This window comes from Scophthalmus maximus, chromosome 18, assembly GCF_022379125.1.
Source record: "Scophthalmus maximus strain ysfricsl-2021 chromosome 18, ASM2237912v1, whole genome shotgun sequence".
Classification (NCBI taxonomy): domain Eukaryota; kingdom Metazoa; phylum Chordata; class Actinopteri; order Pleuronectiformes; family Scophthalmidae; genus Scophthalmus; species Scophthalmus maximus.
Genome location: NC_061532.1, coordinates 7,431,076 through 7,452,508, shown reverse-complemented (window position 1 = coordinate 7,452,508; position 21,433 = coordinate 7,431,076). Strand labels below are relative to the sequence as shown.

Sequence of the window (21,433 nt, the reverse complement as noted above, 5' to 3'; positions counted from 1 at the left end):
AAAGCTGTAACTCCCGCAGATTATGAATGGGGAAAAGGTCTGTGATACTAACGTGAAGGCTACAATTGACCTGTGATGTTTGGAATGTATGTAATTAAAGTCTTTCATTTTAGTTCTCTTCAACATAATTTATGCAACATTTCATACAGTACAGTGTGGGACATGTACAATATTATTCCATTTGTTAATTATACTTAATACCTTGATTATACATTAGTTACATTTCACGGGGTTAAAGCTTAGCAGGTTCTTACAATTCTAAATGAATACTGTGACATTTCAAACAGGGTGCGGATAACACTGAAGGTCACATCCAAGTGATTGTTGTGTCAGAACACACATTCAGACACTACTAACTCCAAAGTATATACATAATATAACACGTGAAGCGCTGAAATGTGAGCTCAGATAACGATCTTTATATTTACATGAATTTTCTACACAGCTCCATCTTGCTCAGAGGCCTTTTGGAGTCCACCTAAAGAGTTCTGTTGTCCGTCGCCATGGACAGCTGCGGTTTGTTCTTTCTCACAGACCTTGTCATCAACAACCACAGTCTGAATATTGGGCTCTAACACATCCATCTCAGAAGGGATCTCGGGATCCTCTGGAACCGGAGCCAAAATGGTCTGCGAAGCAGCCGCTTCAAGGACGGATGATGTTGAAACACTCTGGATCTCAGAAACCGAAACGGGAACAGAGAGAACCGACGGCACAGACAGAGAGGTGGGGGACGACAAGGTGACAGGATGAGCCATAGACACAGGTATGGAGAAGGGGACGGGGATGGCTGAGCCGTCTAAGGAGATGACGTTGGCCCCTGTGCCGTCAGTGGTCATAATGGGCTGGATTTGCGTCCCGGGTGGCATTTCAGTGTGGATGACCGTTATCCCGCCGAGGGCGCCGTGACTGACCAGAGCGATGGTTCCGTGACTGGTCCATTCAGATGGGAGAGTGACTGGCCCGGCAGGAACCACGATGGAGTCGGTGTTTGTTTTACCAACAGCACCTGCAGAACCATCGGCATCAGGGGCAGCAGCAGCGGCACCAGAAGAACCGGCCGCAGCCCCACCACCACTTTTTCTCGCTGAATTCTTTTTCTCCCCTGCTCCTGCTTTGTCTGTCTTTCCCTTGGTTGGAGTTTTGGGTTTCTTGTCCTCCACATTTCCTTCCAGGACCACCAGGTAGGTCTTCCAGGGAGCATCAGTGTCATGAATCTGAAAGTTAAAAGAGCTATTGTTATTTTCTGATCAGTCAATGTACCTTCACACAACTTTGGTCCAGTCAGAGTGCCAGTTTCAGCAACAGTGTTACCCACACAAGTCACAGAGAACACCCCTTCAGATAGAACCATCATAGTAAGAAAAGCACCACTAACCATGGTGTGCCTGCGAAGGGTGGACTTGTCAGTAAAGGTGCGGCTGCAGAGGCCACACATGTAGGGTTTCTCTCCTGTGTGAATACGCTGGTGCCTCTGCAGCGCGTTGATCTGAGTGAACTGCTTTTCACAGTCCTTGCAGCTGTACGGACGCTCACCTGGTTAACCATTCAGGAGGGAACAGACATACACAGGTCAAATTAAAACAGGAGGACAGTGAGGATGTAGAGAACAATTGCCAAAAGGAAAAAAGCAGATTCATGATCAAATACACGCGTCAGTGACTGATGGTATAGTTACCTGTATGCGTTTTTAAATGCTGTTGAAGGGAATTTCTCTGGGCAAAGCCGCGGCCACACTGTTCACACTTGTGTGGCCTGGACCCAGTGTGGATGTTGGAGTGGTGCCTGAGGTATTCTTTAGATGCAAAGCTTTTCCCACACGCCTCACACATGAAAGGCTTCTCTCCTAACAAGAAAAAAAAACCACAACCGAGGAAAATAAACAGGTGGTCTAGTACCTGCACACGCAGTGTGGGCCCAATCTTCAAAGACTACTTCAAAAAGAGGTCAATCTTTGCTAAGGCAGATATGAGGGGGGATTATGTAAAAAATCTCTTGAAATGACAACTCAAAACATGTAATATCAGTCTTACCCGAGTGTGATCTCTTATGATAAGCCAACATGTGCTTCTGAGTGAATCGGGCCTCACACTCGTCACATGCAAAGGGCCTCTCTCCTGTGTGAGTCCTACACAAGGGGAAATTAGGAAGGGCCTCACATTTTTATACATTCACGTGTTATTTGTGTGTAGAAATAAAAAAAATTCACAACTGTCATTATTAAGTCAATATTAATCTCTGGTTTCCAGCATTTAGCTAAAACTTTTATAACTAGGTTCGGGAACAAGGACCATGTGACAAACCTCTAATTTCCACTCAGAAAGAATATAAGTTCATCTCTTCTAATCAGTTCTCAGTTCTACTCAAGTCAGGGACTTGGTCCAAAGAGCTGTTCTTCATTGCCCCCAAAATTTAAATCTGCAACTTTTAAAGTCCTGCCCTTCTACCATCTACACAACTCCCTCCCCGATTTTACGTCACGTCATCGTCTGTGAGTTCGGTACCTGCGGTGCATCTTGAGCGCAGCGTTCTGTATGAACCTGGCCCCGCAGTCGGAGCACTCGTAAGGCTTTGTGCCCGTGTGTATCCGCTCGTGCAGCAACAGGGCGGTCTTGGAGCTGAGGGCCTTTCCACAGTCAGGGCAGATGTGACGCAGGTTGTTACGTTCGTGAACCTGAGTGGAAACAGGGGTGCAAGACAGGAAAGGAGAAAAAACGCAGATAAATATGAGTCATGGTATGTTTTGTCGTCGAAATAACTCACAATGTGACTTTTGGATGCAGGAAGTGTATGTCATTTCATCAACCCTCACCTGTCTCTGATGGCGGACGACATCCTTCTTTCGCTTGAACGTCTTTGAGCAGGAATCGCAGGTGAAAAGCCTCTCGTTGCTGTGGACGTGCTTTTCGTGGATCTTCAAGTTGCTGCGGTTAGCGAAGGTCTGCTGGCAGGTCTCACAGCGATGGACCACGTCCGCTTTCACCCCATGGTATGTACTGGCCAAGGTTACAGCAAAATCACAAGACAAATGTTGTCAGAACTCGTCTTAAAAGATTGACTCCACTTAACGGGTGAGCTGCTGAACAAAATCCCAGACCTACTTGTTTTGTGTATGTTCCGACACATTTTTAATTCTGTAGCTAACTGCTCAGTCGTCTCAACCTCTATACCTTATGAGCCTGTTGTACATTTTGGTACTGAAGTATTGAATGACTAGGGCGCTCTAGGGAAAGGTTCACTAGATGACACATTTCCCAAACTACAACACTGACTAAGAAAATATCAGAGAACTTTTGATAATGAGGTCGTGAGCTTGCAACCAGTTAGGTGCTAACATTACTGGTGAAAATTTGCCCGCCAGTCCACTGGAACTGGTCCTGCCTCATCCAGTGGATGCTCCAGGATTCAGCCCGTGTGCGGAGTATAGTTCGACACATGAAATGCAGGACAACAATCATGTCCTACCTGATGTGCTTCAAGTAGCTTCTCTCATAGTGGAAGGTCCGCTGGCACTTGTTACACTGGAACTGGGCTTTGGACATTCTTTTGGACGTCTCCGTGGACTCGCCCTCCTCCTTGTCCTCCTCCGCCTCCTCCAGAGACAACAAGTGGTCTTCGGGATCATTGCTCAGCTCGTCGTCCTCACACTCCCAGTTGTCCACATCGGAGGCTGGCATTTCCGATGACGACTCATAGCCCTTCTTTGCTTGGCTCTCTGGCTGGGCCTCGACCTCCGCCCTGTCCTCCGGCTCCTCTGGGTCTTCATTGGTGACTTGGTCTTCGTTGTGCGAAGCCTCTTTTTTGGCGTTTACGCGCCTCCGAAGGATTTTACGGCCGACCTTCCTCTGTTTGACCTGTCTCTCTTTCCTATTTTCATTGTTCACCGTGTTCTTTGCCTTGGGTCTTTTACAAACGACCTCTTTCTCAGAGCTCTGTGCAGGGACCTGACGCTTAAGACGGGAGCTCTCAGGCTGCTGCTTCTTCCCTACGGCCCTTTTCTCTTTCTCGTCACCCTGTAGGCCATTTTGATCTACAACTTTTGACGCGGGTGTTTTCTTTTTAGGCTTTTGTAAAATCCCAGCACTGACCGCGTCGCCACACACCTCGGACAGATCCCTACAGTCCAACAATTGTGCCACCGCTTGGATGTCGCCGATTTTATCCCTGGCGACCTCGACTTTGCCCGTGTACGCAAACTCCAAAAACTTGGAGAAGTCGCCGGGGGCCATGTTCGAGAGTGCCAATTTGTCTGGGGCCGCGGCATCCTCGGAGAGGAGGATCGTCCTGAAGTAGCCCCCGGACGCCGCGAGCACCGCGCGGTGGGCCTGGAACTCCTGCACGTCCCCCTGGTAGTCCACCTGCACCGTGGCGTCACACAAGTGGCCCCGCAGCCTCAGCTGGTGCAGGGAGGCCAGGACGTTGTCGTGGTGCGACTTGGAGGTGAGCTGGACCACTTGGACCCCCATAATGCATCTGTGCTGCTGACCACACACACAAAACAGAACAGAGCAGGGGAGAGTGGTGACTTGTACGGCTTGAACTGGGTGAGTTTCATTCAGGATGGGAACACACACTCGTACATTTTAAGCTTTCTTCATCACAGTTACTGGCACTCATAGAGCACTTGATAACCTCTCATAGAGCACTTGATAACCTCTCATAGAGCACTTGATAACCTCCCCGAGAGCAGAAACAACCTTTCTGACGTCAGTCCATCTGAAACAAGAGGGGCCCAGCACGTAAAGGCTGACGGGAGCAGACGGAGTATGGTCTGTCTGCGGTTATGTCCACGGGCAGGGTTAGTTAACTGCCAACGACAAGCTAGGTTAGCTTCACATTAAACTGTCCCAAACAAAACCAACCGGAGGGGGGACACGCGGCCGCCGGCCGGGCGCACTGCGCCGCACGCGCCGGGCGCGGGGCGAGTCGGTCTTACCGTAAGCTTGCTAAAATGGCAGCCCTTCACAAATGTTGGCCGCGCCGGAAGGAAGAATCGCTCGCGAGACATCCGGTGCCGAGGTGGCCGATCCGGGATCAGCGCGCCGCCCGTGCGCCGCCGTGGAAGAGAGCACACGGCACTGATCCGGGAACGTCCGGTCGGGTCTGTTGAGCACCAGCGGCCCAGACGCGATCGCCGGACAAACGGCGCCTCTGATCGTTCCCTCGACGTTTCATTTGAGCTGATGTAGCTAAAACTTGGACAGCCGCTGCGTTGCATTCATCTCACGTCTGTAATGATAACGTTTGATGCTCTGCTCGGTGTCTTATTGACAATACGTGCGAGGCCCCGAGGTTAGGAAAAAAAGTAAATGATAATCAAAATAGAAAATCACACGTGGAGACACGTATGGTCTTTAAATAGTGTCAAGTAATTATGTTACCGTAATTCTAAGCAGGAGTTAAGCTGTTTATTGGCGCACCGCTGCCCAGCGGCCGCACGGGGGCGCCATTGCGCAGAGGGACACGACGCGTTGCTAGTCTTTGGATTTTAAAGAAAACAGAATCTTGAATCAATAAACGTCATATTAACATTTTTCAGCATTGTCCGTTTTTATCACGGTGACTCAGATTCTTGCAGATATTTTGATTTGGTAGACGGACATATTAGGTTTTGAGCTATCTGCTTTAATACATATTTTTAACCCATTTGATATAATTGTAATAGTAGCTTTATGTGAATGGTTCCAAAACGAAATTCAAAATAGGTCAGCTCGATTTAAGTTGATTCATTTACATTCAGACTAACATAAATCATCTGCGGAGATGCAAAAGGCATGCTGTCATAGCAGGCGTGTATGGAAAGCTGCTTGCAGATTCACTGGGGTGGTGAGCTGCAGCTGCCAAGGGATTTTTTCTCTTCTTCTTCCAGAGGAAATCCATATACCGTACATTTGTCTTAATGAATTCTGCAAGCTAGCAATCTCCTCTGTTCCGGTGACTCATGCTGCTCTCTGGATCAAAGCTGCACACACTTCAACCCTGACCTGGAACACTGTGTTCGCCTGACTTTTATTACATTACTCCTCTGCCATTCTCACACAACGCCATATTTTATAGATTACACTTTTCTTTCCTTTTTTTTTTTTTTTTACAACTGGTCCATGGTGATTCATCTTCATATTAAAAACAACCAAACAATCTGCAGATTTAATCATCTGTAACCACATGCTCATGGGAATCAAAAGTATTTGCATAGATATTAATATGGTGGGTAGTATGGTACACAAGCCAAGAGTTTAATGGAACGCTGAATGTGCAAATTAACGAGACAAGTCATACGAATGAACTCTTACTTTCCATTAGTACAACTTCTGACGTGATTGAGATCAGGGGAAGGAAAACGTTTTTCACTGTGGGCACAGTCGTGGAAGTGCATTTCTCATTCTCAAATTTTTCACAGAGGATTCAGTCTCCACATTATAGAAATGTCGGCAGTTCATAGAAGCTATTCCAGTGAAATTATAAAATATCAGCTTTGTGTAAGGCAGACATTGTAGTTGCGATCGGCTGGTTGACATTTTCATTTGTGTGTATATGCAGCATAATGTAATATATTTTAAATATTCAGCTGCTACAGACTTGGGGCAAAGTCAGCGATGAATATTAAGCCCCAAGACAGTTCAGTTGTTTGTCATGTTGTCACAGGAAGCTTTGTCAGTTTGAAGATATGTACGGCAGAGAAGCCGTCTTGAGGTTTCTACATGTCAACGCTGGTTGACACGTGTAATCATGGGGATGAACTAACAGTATGTTGGGTCACAGCAATAACAAAAGGTCAAACAGTCATTTCAAAAACATGTCATTTTTCCAGCAGTGATACTGGATGACTTTTTACATTACCCCAAGGCATTCTGTGTTATTCAAAGGTGAGCTGGGCAGAGAGAAAGTGGATGCCATGTAACTATAGCCGGAGGTTGAGGTGTTGCTTGACGGCCAACTGCATCACCGGGTGGTCCGGTACCAAATTAAATTCCCCACAGATTTGTCATCACGCTGTCAGGGAAATGGCTGCGGCGCAAACACTTGCAGAAACGTTGATGGGCTCGGCAAACAAAACATTTTGTCGTGTTTGCTCTGCTACGGGTGGACTGCTCCACAGAGCCCGAAAATATCAGCCCCTGACGTTTCACAGTGAGCAAACAGCAGTACAAAATATACACTGTGTGTGTGTGAGAGAGAGAGAGAGAGCAAAACTCAAAACCAAGGCTGATTTGAATTTGAGGCGACAGTGCACACACACACACATATAGTGTGTGAGAAGCAAAAAGAAAAACACAGTAGAATTCAGGAGTTTGGTGGCGGTGGCTGCAGCCAGGTTTGGTTTGTGTGCTGGATCGAACAAACACTAATTTGGATGCAGTCAGGGTCAGTCAGTCAGCCGGTGTCCTTGCAGGACCTCTCTACGGCTCCTTCACAGATCTGACTCATAATCCCAGCAGATGAACTTAACCAACCAACGATGGTAAACAGCAGAACATTGCATGGAAGTGCAGACACTGGTGGTCCAACAATAACCGCAGCATTCTCTTTGTGCTCGCCCCTATAACCACACCGCCGATGCCAGACCAATCAAAAGCCAGGCCGACTCGGGATTCGGTGGTGTCTCTCGCTTCCCCTCCAGTCAGTGAACTCGGTTAAGAGGAAACATGTTTCATGAACTTTCTTTGATCCTCTTCATCCTTTTTTTTTACATCAATATCAATGTTCCTACTTTGACTAAGAGACACATTTGATCGATTTTACACGGAGTGGTTTTAGTTTGAAAATGGACATGGAACTCCACCCATATTTATGTGAGTAAGATATTGGCAGGAGTCAGATATTGTACATGTTTTTGTAGCCCTTTCAAGGCCAAGGTTGCTTTGCCAGGCTACACACATCGCTCCAGACCTGTCGATGGTTGTCTCCCCCAACAATTCGTGCTAACCCCATTCCCCCCTTCTCCCTTCCCCTTCTACTGGCTGGATGCCACACCACACTCAGCCTATCCAGAACATCGCTGGGACCCCTAAAACCTCAGAGTAACATCAGGACATAAGAAACCAATGATTCACAAAAACTTGCAGAAGACTCTTTCAGGCAGTTATGTGGAAATGGGCTTCTTCTTGGCTGAGAATAATGAGAAAGAGCTTGGCATTCACCAAAGGATACGGCCACACACACGACCAAATATGATCATAAACAGGCAGCAGAGGTCAAAAACTTTTGGTAATGCTAGTGGGTCCAGGCATCTGCCAGTAAGCCACTTTGGTTCAGACTGAAGTAGCTTCGCTATTAGATGATTGCACGAATCCTAAGGATTTTGGTGACTTTTCGTCTTGCACTTTAATCTAGTCAAAAACAATAGTACCACCTCGAACCACTAGGGGCACAATAGTTGTCTGTTGCTTCTTTAATGATAACCCCACCACCCACAGGTATACTTAACGTTCTATACTAAATAGCAATGGGTAGTGTAAAACTAAAACGGAGAAACACAGAAAACATCTCTCTTAGTCTTGCTCTGAACTTGTGTTCCCGCAGTGCATTGCTACAAATAGCTTCACCTACATCGAGTAAATACAGTGCAAAAAATAAGCTGTGAACGAACAGAATCTGTCCTCTTCCTCTGAAATAGACTTGGTTTCAGCAAACAGAGATGTATTTCTTCTCTTTGTCTGCCTCGTTCAGAGAATACTTTCCTCTCATTGATGAAAAGATATACGGCATTCAGAGATGAAATTACTTTCCAAATGGCCTCTGACTCACCATCTCTATTCCCAGTGCTCTCTCTCTCTCGCACCCCTCCCGCCCTCAACCCCTCTCCACCTTCACTCGTCCTTGTGAATGTTCGACAGTATCTATTGTAACTGTATACACCACTTAGCACTTCAGAGCAGACAAACCAGCTCAAGGACACCGGCCCACTCTTGCGATGCTCATAAATAGACTATTTGTCCGGGCTTACCAGTCACCTCACCCACCGAGCCTGTGTGGGTTCTCGTGGACACTGAGTAGGTTGCACCAAAATAGCTCTCTGCTGCTGTGTGCGGGTGGATTCGGGCCTCTAGCTCGTGGTTAGAGAGACCTGTTTGCAAAGGGGAAAACAAGGATTGTTGTGCTTTTGAAAATATTAACAATTAAGTGGAATCCATTTTATAATGCTTAAATTTAACAGCCATTTACATATCCGTAGCTCACGAAAAACAGGTTCTGTCCCCTCCGCAGAGTTTCCCAGAATGCAACCCTCTCCCCGACTGCGTGGGACATGACCATCAGCACATTCCTAGAGAGCTAGATCCCCAGAAGCAACAATTTCTCCTTCCTCTCTTCCCTCCCTTCCTTCCTGTCGCCCTCTTGTCCTCTCCTTCGCTTCCGAGGATTGCATCACTCGTCTGCCTCTTGGCCTCCTCTGCTCGGGACCCTTTAATCACATATGGCACGCATGCACACGCACACAACATCACACACACACACACACACTCACACACACACACACTCACACACACACACATACACAACATCACACACACACACACACATACACAACATCACACACACACACACACACACATACACACAAATATACACACACACACACACACACACACACACACACACACACACACACACACTGTGGGCAGAAGGCACCCTCGTCAGTCCTCCCACTGGTTCTGAGGTTTCAGTTGGAATTTAATGGTTGGTTTGAGCAGAGGATTCTGGAGGATTTCCAGCTGCTCTCCAAAGACTCCGCTCGACTCTTTCTCTCCCTCCATCTCTTTGTTCCTTCCCCTTGAGCCCCCCCACCCCCCAACCACTCGCCCTCAAGGTCAGAAATATCCTGCGGTTTAGGTCTGATCCCCTTGGATATGCCCTTGCTCTCTCTGTTCCTCCCTTTCCTTTCTGTCTCACTTGTGCTCTGCTAACACGCACACACACAGTCACACACTTACTGTAAGCAAACTGCACTATACTGCAACCTTTCCCATACCGGAAACTCATGCTGGGATCAGCATAGGCAAGTCACACACACACACACACACACACACACATACACACGCACTCTCTCCCTCCCACCAGGGGTCAACAGGCTATCCGGATATCTAACATTTGTGGAAGAAGAAAAAAAAAACCCATCACAGTTCTCTAAGCTGAAGTTGTCACTGAGTTCCTGATCCATCTTAAATCCAATGGTTCAGAGACCGTAAATAAAAAGAGACTGATCCTCGGCTTCTTCCCATGGAGTCGCAGTGCGAGGCCTGCACTGGCCCCGGCCAGGTTAACCCTGTTCGTCTGGCTCCTCTGAGTTGTGTAACATGGCAGGGATCCAGCACTTGTGTAATAGCAGGGACCTTGGCAGGCTGAAAGAATGCCAGTCCGACCAGTCATCCTTCCATAGCCGCAGGTTAATGGAGGAACACCAAGTGTTGCCCAATTAAAGCCCTGATCCTGAGTCTCTCTGGTGAAGGCATCCGTCATAATAACACAGGTGCCAAGTTTAATTTTTTTGGTTCTTAATCCAAATGAATTCGAAGATAAATGGGATTCATATGCTCTACAGATGTGTATACAACACAAGTGAAAGTTGTGATCCATCCTCACATCTCTGTCCTCTACTGTAAAAGTGTCCTTTTGACTGCGTGTGCATTTCCTTCCTAAAACTTTTGCAAAACAGTTTTTTTTGTTGATTTTTCATTTCTTAAGTGCCTTTGCCCTGCTGCATGTCTTTTTTGGGGTGTATAACCACAATGTGAGGATCAGTGGAAAAGTTTGAAACCATTGGTAGGAATTTTACGAACGAGTATTTTTTCGGACAAAGAAAAGCAAAAACATTGCACTGTAGTGCCTCTAGTGGTCAGAATCTCCACAGGGTACCTTTAATGTCAAACCCTGCAGCATGACCCTGTGATCCCAAAGACCCCTTCTAGGCCACAACCATAGACTGTATATAAAGATTGACACGGTCACCAGGTCCGGGAAATGAAGCCAATGCGGAAGTGCTTGAAGCCTGTATTCTCTGGAATCACCAGCAGAGGGCGACTGCACTGGTTGCAAAAACAAGTCTGACTGACTTGACTCTCCTTCTCACTTGATTTATAACATCAGTAAACATTTTCCTGAGGAGTTTATGGTTGATTTACACAACACCGATACAGATATTGAACTTGCATGTGTATGAACTAACCCTATAATACATTTGCTCTTTGCAGGGCCCTCGTTTTTGTCAAAGATCATTTTGTTTGTATTTATTTTTTGTTATAGGAATAAAAACGAGCAGGTCTGTGCAGCTCTATTATCTTTTGTACCACATGGGACAGACCTAATTCATTTTTGTCTCCACTTTCTCCAGGTGTGCACGCAGGATGTCCCTGCTGGTATATCTGGCCTCAAGCTGAGTCATCTACCTGCAGGGACTGAAGATTTGACGGGGATTGCGATAGCGATGTTTCCAATTGACGCTTTAGGTAAGAAGAAAGACTCCCCCAGTAAAATAAACCACAAATAGCTCTCGAGAAACACTGCACCCTGCCGCTCAGTTTCCGCTTGTTGACACAACGGCTCAAGACAGATTGTTTTTCAAATACGCACCCAGCTGTCAAATATACAGTGTCAAATTAACTTTGGAGCGGCCTCCCAAAAGTCGGTGTTTTTCGAACTGCATTTGTCCATTTTCTTTGGGTAGTCTCCCAGAAGTGGAGGAGAACCACAGACATGAAAATACCTGTGAATTGAAGCCCAACCATACAGCCAACTGCCTCAACCCACAAAATATATCCTGCCTGTAACATACAGTATGGCAGTGGAGTGTTTTTAATTATTCTCATAAGGGTTTGTTAATCCGTTACAGTTTACTGTTTCAAATATACTGTGAGGGTTAGATTTGTCTGCAGCCACTGATTACTGGCTTAAGAATTGTAAGATAAAACACAATCTCATAGTAGGTGAGAAAATGAGAGCCTTGAAGTGAAGATCTTGAACTCTGACCTGTTCCCTTTCTCCTCTTTGTGGATAATCACAAAAATCCTGATAATCCTAAAAAACACAGCTTTGCTTCAAAAGCCACCCTGTTCGTTTTTTTGTGAGAACTCGGCTCTCCCTTAACATCCTTTTTGAAAAAGCCCATAAATGGAGAGTAGAGTGGAAAAGGGGGGGGGGGTCATGAAACCCATGACTGACACATTTACTGTGGAACAAGACAAGTATGTGAGTGTGAGAGTGGGATAGACACAAGAAGTGAGAGGACATGATAGAAATAATGCCATTGCTCTCTCTCTCTCTCTCTCTCTCTCTCTCTCTCTCTCTCTCTCTCTCTCTCTCTCTCTCTCTCTCTCTCTCTCTCTCTCTCTCTCTCTCTCTCTCTCTCTCTCTCTCTCTCTCTCTCTCTCTCTCTCTCTCTCTCTCTCTCTCTCTCTCTCTCTCTCTCTCACTCACACACACACACACACACACACAGAGTGAAATGTTAACAGACAGCGTCTCTTTCTGTCAGCTGAGTGGACTCACGGGACCGAACTTCCAGCTCACTAATTTCATTCCATCCCGTGCTGGCTCGGAATTGTGCAGGGGCCCAGGCCCCCGCAACGGGCCTGTGATCCCTTCGTGCTCGGACTGCGAGCCTCGCAACAGACACCGATGTGCCACTTTTTCCATAACGAGCTCTCATTTGATCCGCTGCCATCGAACTGGCCTTCAGTCGGAGAGACAACTGTCACTGTTTGTCCACATTACGAAGATAAGAGGCCCTTCCTCTGTGTGGCAGTGTCAGATGAGCGCAGCATGGAGGAGATTGTCAGCGGAGAGGAGAATGATTCATTGTGCCGCTCTGTAATTGAATGATCCAGCGTTTATCATGGGCATGATGGGGAGATCATCCCCCCACCATTAGACCTGGAGCTGGACACCAGGACACTAATGTTGTGCACAGACTCTTACCGTTGGTCTTGCACAACTCGCCTTATTAACTCCAATTTGCCAATTCTTCACTTTACTGCTGACCATTTTTTTCCCCCAAAGAAGACCTTAAGACATAGATTCATCTCCCTTCTTGCAGGCTGCCACCGGTTTCCATTTATTTTGCTACAGCGTGAAAGTCATTTAGCAGCAAATTGAGACTTCCTTGAAACAGATCATCAATCCCAGTAAACATTTTATTGATTCTTTTTTTTTTGGCCAACCTTCTTTTCAAATGTCATATCAGACATGTACCAAAAGAAAGTTGGTGCAATGCTCCTTTAATCCGAACTCACCACCATGGTCTTTGGCTGAGGCATAGGAGAGCTTGTTTATAACTTACAATCAAAGGAGTAATATCACTGTAATCGTTCTTTCTAAACCCATTTAAACACTATAAATATAGCATTTCCCTCCCCTTGCCACCAGTAACCAGTAATTGTCATTTATATTCAAATGAAATAAAAACTAAACAACAATAACCATAATACTGGTACTACTACAGTTATAATGATTATAATAGCAGCAATGAGATGATATGTATGCTTTATGGCTACAGATATCCAATGCTTTGTGTAAGATTTACATTGATGTCTGTCCTTTGCCTCACTTTGCCAACATGTCAAACACCTTTTTACATCCTCAAAAAATGTAAACCTCCGGCATAGACGGACACTATTGAAGTCAGACGGCAGATTTGATTATGCTTCATTAGTTGGACGCGGTGTTATCAAGATACTGTGCACATGCGCGTGTTTGTAAAGCAGGAGACGGAGTGTGGGGGGTCACCATGACTTTGCCGCCGCAGTGCAAATCAGTAAGTTAGAGAAGGTAATTTCTTTCACATTTGTCTAGCGAGTCTCACATCAGAGCACAGAGAAGCAATTTACCTCCTCAGCACTGCACAAAGTAAATACACAGGCTGCAGTCATAACCCCCCCCCCCCGCCTTGCTCTGTGTGCATGAGTGATAAAAGGCACAGGGACGGGAGAAAGACCACTAGGTACACAGGTAGATGGACAAAATGATCCAGTTTGCCTCATTAGAGGAGGTAGCAATGTTCCCGCTGATCCTAGCAGAGCCGGGTTGTCATGGAGACCGAGCGGCATTGTCACAGTCTGTTTCCGTGGGGTTCTTGTCTGTCTGTCTCTTCACATTTGTTCCACATCAGGAACGCTCTGATCACTGTTCTACACCACGAGGCTGTGAGTCATACACGTTTTATTGCATCTGGAGAAAAATGGGTTTGGAACAAAGTAATATACATGCACACAAACAATAGGTAGATTAGGCACATATACACATATACAAACATAAACACAAACACATACATTCTCCAGATACTCTGTTTGCATATGCAAATGCACTCAGGAGTGTCGCCTGCTTTTTCACATCAGTTCGAGAGCATATACCAGGCAATATTTAAGACGTGAAGCTTTTGCTCTCATGCCTTTGTCAGTACATGACAGATGTGCACTTCTCATTTCTGAATGCTTATCTTCATGTCTCCCTGCCTTTGTGATCTGGGCTGTTTCCCCCTCATTATATATCAGGTAGATTATGTGCTTTAATCGCCCTTTAATCTCACAGATCAGCTGATGTGCTCAGTGTGTTTCCTGCTTATCTAGGCCACCAGATGTCAAAATCGGGGGCTTTACGGAAAAGCCGGAGCGGCATTCTCAGCGCCAGGCAGGGACAGGAGAGGGCTGATGCGCAGGAGGATGCAAAACGTTGCGAGGAGGAGACAATCTGTGGAGGGGTTGTGAGGGGGTCAAGATTCACATGTTAGCCAAAGATGCTTCAGGTACACAGGATACTTAGACCATTGCAGGAGGACACACACACACACACACACACACACACACACACACACACACACACACACACACACCCTGATGTCCGGAGGAGAACAAAGTGATGAGTGACCGACTGTCTCATCGTTCTCCAGCCATTGCCTACAGCTGTTTTATCAAAGCTTCTTTGCTGGCATCTCTTCATATTCACAAACACACACACACACACACACACACACACACACACACACACACACACACACCTTGAAACTGGCATTAACTGCATATGGTTTAATACATTTTTACATTCCACATATGATCTAAGGAAAGGGGGATAAAAATGCGCTCAAGACATTTGAATTGGATTCTGTGTGTGTGTGTGCGTGTGTGTGTGCGTGTGTGCGTGCGTGTGTGTGTGTGTGTGTGTGTGTGTGTGTGTGTGTGTGAGAGAGAGACAGTATTTAATCATTACAATCCCACTACTGAAACATCTTTGCTCAGTTGCTGCTTCCCCTCCTCACCTAAAGATCATGTGCATTTCCATGTTTGTTATCGTCAAAGTATCCATATGCAGTGTTTTATCATTTAGCATTTACAACCTAACTGAAGTACCATTGTCGATATGACTGTAAAACTTTAGTATGCAGTCATTTTTGTAAGTGAGATATTGGTTAATTGCCTGAGTTTGCTTCAAGATTACGACCTACCTCCCATTATTGGTAACAAAGGGAATGATGGTTGTTGAGCCTCTGTTTTTCTGCTCGGCTTCGTTTCATGGTGCAGGGTATTTTCAGATTTTTCAAGCATTCTCATATTTTGTCCACTACCTGTTTTTTCAAGAGACCAATCCTTCTGAGAAAGTCACTCATCAGGGTAAATATCCTGTTCTCTTAAATGAATCCAGTACGATTTGAGTCATGCCAATATCTGATCATAACACATTTAACTGTAAAGTTCAGCACCCCCTGTCTCCTCCAAGCATGTACAGTATATGCAGTATTTCAAATCCGGACTTTACTTAACAATAATAGCATTGCCCTTTCCAAAACCATCTGTATCCGTCTTCCCAATGCATTGAATTAACTTTTGAGGCGTGAAACTGGCTGTTAAAGTCACTGATTGCGAAGTGTGGGGCTGCATCCATAACAGAACAGCGAGCGTGATGTAAAAGGCAGCTATTTTGCAGCCAACTGCAAATCAAACATCAGTTAACAAGAAGAGTCGGAGTCTTGCATGAATCTCACTGGAGTCTTGAGCTCGGCGGTGCATAGCTGATGAGTTTCCTGCCTAACTGCTTCCACCAGCTAGCCAGCCGCTCCCTGGCAAACAAGCCTGTGTATGACTCATCACATGGAGCATCCTTCTCTTAATGCACACACGCGCACGCACGCACTCACGCACGCACGCACACACACTCTGTCCCTCTGTCTCTGCCAGGGGCTTCCCTCCCCAACTGTGCATTACATGCAATCAATCCTTGACTAGCATAAAAAAGGGAAGACCTTCGTGTTTAAGTTCGGTCTGTGTGTCTGTGTGTCTGTGTCTGTGTGTCTGTGTGTGTGTGTGTGTGTGTGTGTGTGTGTGTGTGTGTGTGTGTGTGTGTGTGTGTGTGTGTGTGTGTGTGTGTGTGTGTGTGTGTGTTTGTGTGTGTGTGTGTGCGCGTGTGCGTGTGCGTGTGTGTGTGTGTGTGTGTGTGTGTGTGTGTGTGTCTGTGTCTGTGTGTCTGTGTGTGTGTGTGTGTGTGTGTGTGTGTGTGTGTGTGTGTGTGTGTGTGTGTGTGTGTGTGTGTGTGTTTGTGTGCGTGTGTGTGCGCGTGTGCGTGTGTGTGCGTGTCTTTGAGCAGCTATGTTTGAGTGTGTGTTGATTTTCCTACAGGGCCACCGTTTGATGAGGGATGAGTCATACGGATGGAGACCCCGAGGAAGACTGGCAGGTTGGTGATTCACCCTGTGAAAAAAAAAAAAAAAAAAAGTGTGTGAGTGTCGGTGTGTTTATGAATGTTCTTGTTCTATATGCACATTCAACAGCTCATTATATGTGCATGTGTATCCACATGCATATTCATGTGCTGAATGCGCACACATTAACGTACACCAACGTATGTTAACATCACGAGTGTGTGTGTGTGTGTGTGTGTGTCCATGTATATACAGCATGTGTCCTATGGGTAGACAGCCCTGCTTTGGGCTGTTTTTGTTTATCTTCCTGCAGAGTGAGAGTCGGTATATGCATAATCAGAGAAATGCCACAGGGAATTGTTGACTCCATTAATCCAGCGCGCAGGCGAGCGTTCCTCATCCCTCACCACACACACACACACACCCCATATTCCCACTCTTATCAGCCCGTGGAAACAATACGTATGCCATAATGGAACATGGAGGCAAGCGTTCCCAGATATGGACGGATGTGATTGAAGCGATCTCATTGTTTTCCTGTCAGACGTGTCTGCACCTTCAAGGCAGGGGAGTGCAACACACTGCAGTGGAGAGGACTTCATCACAGATATCAGGGGCTGAGAGGAGCAAATTGATATTCTGGTGGCCTCACATCTGCATCTTTTCTTCTTTTTTTCTTTCTATTATTCAAAAGTCTTTTGTGTCTGGCGAGGAACAGCCCGGATTTTTCGGACAGAATTGGATTGAAAATAAATGATTCATTTTGATCATCCATGCTCTGCAACTTTCACGAAACCGCTCACTGATGAAGAGGAATGACATGCTCTCAGAGATTCTTCTGACAAATTATAAGGCATCACGACAAACGGCAAAAACTTGACGCTTTGATTAAACATGCTCCATTCACTTAGAATCATTGAAGGTCATAAATAAAAGCACTTAGTTGCATTATGGTCATACTGTTTACATCGTGGTGTTTGCAGCAGGAGTTTACCGAGCCCGTAATGAGCGATCGTCAGATGAATGCGTCTGTGGTCAAAGCAGTCTGGGTCTATCTTTTTACATTAGGGTGATTGATCAGCAAGGCGGGATGCCTGGCCGATGATGAGGCAGTTATCTAGAAGAGACAACGGCGAGATCATTAATCTTCCCCCGTGATGAGGAGGCAGGGGTGTGTGGGTGTCAGGATGCCCCATGTGTGGCTCTTTTTGATAAGCGCCACTTGTTTGTTCACTGCAGCACTGATGAGTACTTATCAAAAAATGGGAACACACTGTCTCTCTCTCTCTCTCTCTCGGTCACATACGCTCATGCGCGCGCACACGCACACACGCACACACGCACACAGACACTGATTTACTCTCCCAGGGGTCACCTTGAGCTGCACAAATTGGCTTTGGTTGGTTGAGGTCTCAGCGGTTGCAAATTAGTCAGGCGCTGCATCTCTTTGAAAGTCTGAGCTCGGCTCACTCTCCCGACTTGTCTTTTCCAAACATCATGCCTTCAGCCTTTTGTTCTCTTCCTTCAGCCTCTCCTTCCCTTTCGCTGTTCTTCGCAGCACTCTCTTGTTTTCCCTCTGCCCAACTAATTCCCCTTCGCTTGCCCCCTCTCGTTTATCAAATCTGCACCTCTTTTTCATCCTCACTCCATCTGTGTCTCCTTTTCCCCTTTGCTCACTCACTCACTCACTCACTCACTCACTCGCTCCTCGCTTCCTCCTCCACTGATGATTGGAGTGGAAAGTTCTCCCGCAGTATCACTAAATGCAGCTGCTGTGGCATTTCTTTACTCATTCATTCAGCGGGCTGTTAAATACAGTTCCACTTTCCGAGTGTTATTCTCCCTCCGCTGTTATCGTGAATGCATTACATGAGCTTTACTTATCGTCGCGGTGAATGAGCTTGGTGGGCTGACAGGCGGGAACTTGGGAGAAAGTGTTTTCATTTAGGAAGAATGATACTGCTGTGTCACCAAAGAAGCCGAGGCTATTAATTTCCCGCCGGCTACGGCGTCAGTGGAAACAAGCACTCGTTCTGTATCGGACATCAGCATGCATCCTTACTGAGAAATGGAGAATCCCAAGTTTGTCGACAATCAAGTGCGTAAAGTGTGTGTGCATCAGTAATATGCTACTCTATTGATGGCAACAAGTATGAATTACACACCCAGAGATTAACACGTAAACACAGTTCATGGATTATGGATCGCAAATTGATTATAGCAGCTTTGTTTACATCCTGGTCTTGCCAATGCAGTCTTCTGTATTCTGCCTGAGATCCGCGCTTTTCACTGCACTCTAAGAACGTCAGACTTGAATATTTAGCTTTTACGGATTTTTTCATAATTTGTCATGATTACACGTTTTCCCGTTTCACTTCATGCATTTCCAAATCTACAATTAAACGTGAGCCCTTTTAGTGACACCTTAATAAAGCACAGTGCACACACATCAATTAAGCAATAGCTGTGATTATTGTGAATCCCATCGAGTGCCTGCTCGATGTGGAAAGCTTAGTCAACTAATCTCAAATATGTCAACCCAAAATGATAAATTATGATTTGATAAACAAGTATATATCCATGCATGTTAATTAAGCTGTAAACAGTAAACAGCTACAAGTGAATTGTTTAAATGTTTAGCTAAAAAGTAGACACGTTTGAAACGCTCACTACACTCAAAGAGGTAGTTCTGCGATAAGACCATTTTGTTGACAAATAAAAACAATGTAATAATATCCACTTTTACAAGATTGACCGTGTTAAATAAAAAGCGGCCCATGATCCATTAAAAATACGTTTTAGAACATGACGGGTGGCTTCAAGGAAGCTTGTGCTTGAGCTCATCGAACAGGCCTCTGTTGTTGACATCTGATGACAAAGGTTGGGAACCGCTGCTGTACAATATTATCTCTATTTATATCTCTTATGTATACAGTATGTCACTCTGAGAACGTACTAGATAGCAGAGGAGCAACAGACTGAAGCAGTGGTCTCTTTGATCAAAAGCGAGTCTTCATCTTTTGTCTTGCCACTGGCTGCGTTGGCATGGAAACCCCAGCAGAGTGGGGAACACTGTGGTCGATCAGCAAATGGGTCACATGGATAGGAAAACAAGTGCGAGTGCGCACACACACACACACACACACACACGCACACACACAAACTTATGTGGCAACCCACTTCTCATCAAGTGCAGGGTTACAAAGTAAAGAAACCCCTGACCTATTTCACCACCAGGCACAAGAATGAGCCCCTTTCTTTTGCGCAACGCGCTTATGTTGCAACATATTATACAGTTAAACTATAAGCTATTAACCATATGTTTCACTTTGTCAGCGCAAGGACTCTTTGGGCTGCTGCAGAGGACTGTTTATTTCACTTTCCTTTTAAACATTCCTTTTAGGCTATTCATTATTAATAGCTTAGACGACTGTTGAATGGAAAAGCCATTTGGGAGGCAGAGATGCAAAGGAAAGTGTCTGGAGGAGGGTTTTTAAAATTAACATTGGCCTCTCTGAGGCGGCCTCAGCTTCCTGCTGGTGATGCTGAGGCGGAAGGCAGGAAGAGGGTTAGGGAGGCGACGGCCTCACTGCAAAGGAGAGCCCCACACAGTGACTGGTTACTGGTGACAGGGAATATTCTTAGACAAAAGCAAGGGCAGTAAGGAAAGGAGAGAAAGGAAAGGAGAAGAGGAAAAGAGGTCAGGCCAGTTCATTATCTGACATTCATTCAGATCTTTGACTGGATGCCCTCCTTACCAATTCACGGCCCGAGACAGTATGTACTTGGCTCCAAAACACTGTTTATGGTCCTCAAAACAGTCAAAAGATTCTGTGTAACCGGAGTTATGTGTGTCTTGGGCCGCTGCCACATCTTGGTGACCTTGTTAAAGTATCTGCAGGGCAACGTGACGCAATAAAAGATCATGTTTACTGCAGCAAAATCTTTGGAGGCAAACAAAACAAAAGTTTCTGCAACAGAAAATAACTTTGACAAGCTTTTTGCAATTAGTAGTAAATTGTGAAACAAGGGATATAAGGGAAACACACACTCACGCACACTCACGCGCGCACACACACACACACATGTAGACAATCCCACATTTCAGTGTGCCTGGCTTGCTGGCTCTCCTACTTGGTTTACGGCTGGCATTCAGTTACATCATTCTTCAGAGAACGGAAGCTCAGATTACAGGAAAGGCAAACACAGGCCTCTCGGGTCTGTGCGTGTGTGAGTGTGTGTGTGTGTGTGTGATCGTGCAATTCCTCTCTCCGTATTCTCTTATATAACCAATCAGAATGCCCACCACGTTTCCCTGGATGGATGCCGTTTCGTTGAGGTTCAGATTTCATCATTCAACCTGACACACAGTTTTGGGCTGTTTGTATAGCTGAGACTTGTGTGATGTGTTTGTGTCTGAGTATTACACTTGACTGCATCCTGCTGGGAGATTTCCTTTCAGTGAACTTAATTGATCAAAATATCAACAACAACAACAAAAAAAGCTTCAGTATTCCATTGAAAATATGTTTGAGTTCTATTAATGGACCTAACTGTAATGATTTATACAAATCAACATCCTGCAGCACCAGCACAGGACTAACACTAGAGCCATATGCGCCAACAGTTCATGCATTTTGGGGCTTTATTAAAAAGGTGAAGGGGTTATTTGGAGTCTTTTGGTTGCACCTTCACTTTCTGCAAAATAAAATCCACTTTGTATTCTTTGCTGGAAGGCAACATTTTAAAGCTGGATTTTCTCCCAGAGTTGGTAGATAATGTTTCCAGGCGATAGAGCAGTTAACCACGCAA

At 45.7% G+C, this 21,433-nt stretch overlaps 1 protein-coding gene and 1 long non-coding RNA gene across 5 annotated transcripts; one reads left to right on the top strand and one right to left on the bottom strand.

Annotated features, from left to right (window-relative positions):
• Window positions 1-113: 113 nt before the first annotated feature.
• gzf1 (GDNF-inducible zinc finger protein 1) lies at window positions 114-5,114 on the bottom strand. Of its 4 annotated transcripts, none has more exons than XM_035617648.2 (8): window positions 4,937-5,114; window positions 3,466-4,481; window positions 2,813-2,996; window positions 2,505-2,674; window positions 2,034-2,128; window positions 1,679-1,846; window positions 1,379-1,536; window positions 114-1,217 (listed from the first exon to the last, which is right to left on the bottom strand). In XM_035617648.2, the coding sequence occupies exons 1-8, from the start codon at window positions 5,006-5,008 to the stop codon at window positions 438-440; spliced, it is 2,643 nt and encodes an 880-aa protein (XP_035473541.1). In that variant the 5' UTR covers window positions 5,009-5,114; the 3' UTR covers window positions 114-437. The 4 variants fall into 4 exon arrangements, with proteins under 4 accessions (XP_035473541.1, XP_035473542.1, XP_035473544.1 ...); XM_035617649.2 differs by having other exon boundaries at window positions 3,466-4,478; XM_035617651.2 differs by having other exon boundaries at window positions 3,466-4,478; window positions 4,863-4,938.
• Window positions 5,115-14,622: 9,508 nt separating this feature from the next.
• Window positions 14,623-17,263, top strand: LOC118290187. Its single transcript, XR_004786361.1, has 3 exons — window positions 14,623-14,734; window positions 16,599-16,656; window positions 17,166-17,263. It is a non-coding gene; the product is annotated as an uncharacterized LOC118290187 (long non-coding RNA).
• The last annotated feature ends 4,170 nt before the right edge of the window (window positions 17,264-21,433 follow it).

Bases quoted from the DNA above. Each gene is read 5' to 3' on its own strand.
- gzf1 (XM_035617648.2), bottom strand. From the start codon at position 5,008: ATGTCTCGCGAGCGATTCTTCCTTCCGGCGCGGCCAACATTTGTGAAG. The intron at 2,675-2,812 runs GTGAGGGTTGAT...GTTTCCACTCAG, and splicing joins TCGTCCGCCATCAGAGACAG to GTTCACGAACGTAACAACCT. The intron at 1,847-2,033 runs GTAAGACTGATA...TTTTCTTGTTAG, and splicing joins TCATAAGAGATCACACTCGG to GAGAGAAGCCTTTCATGTGT.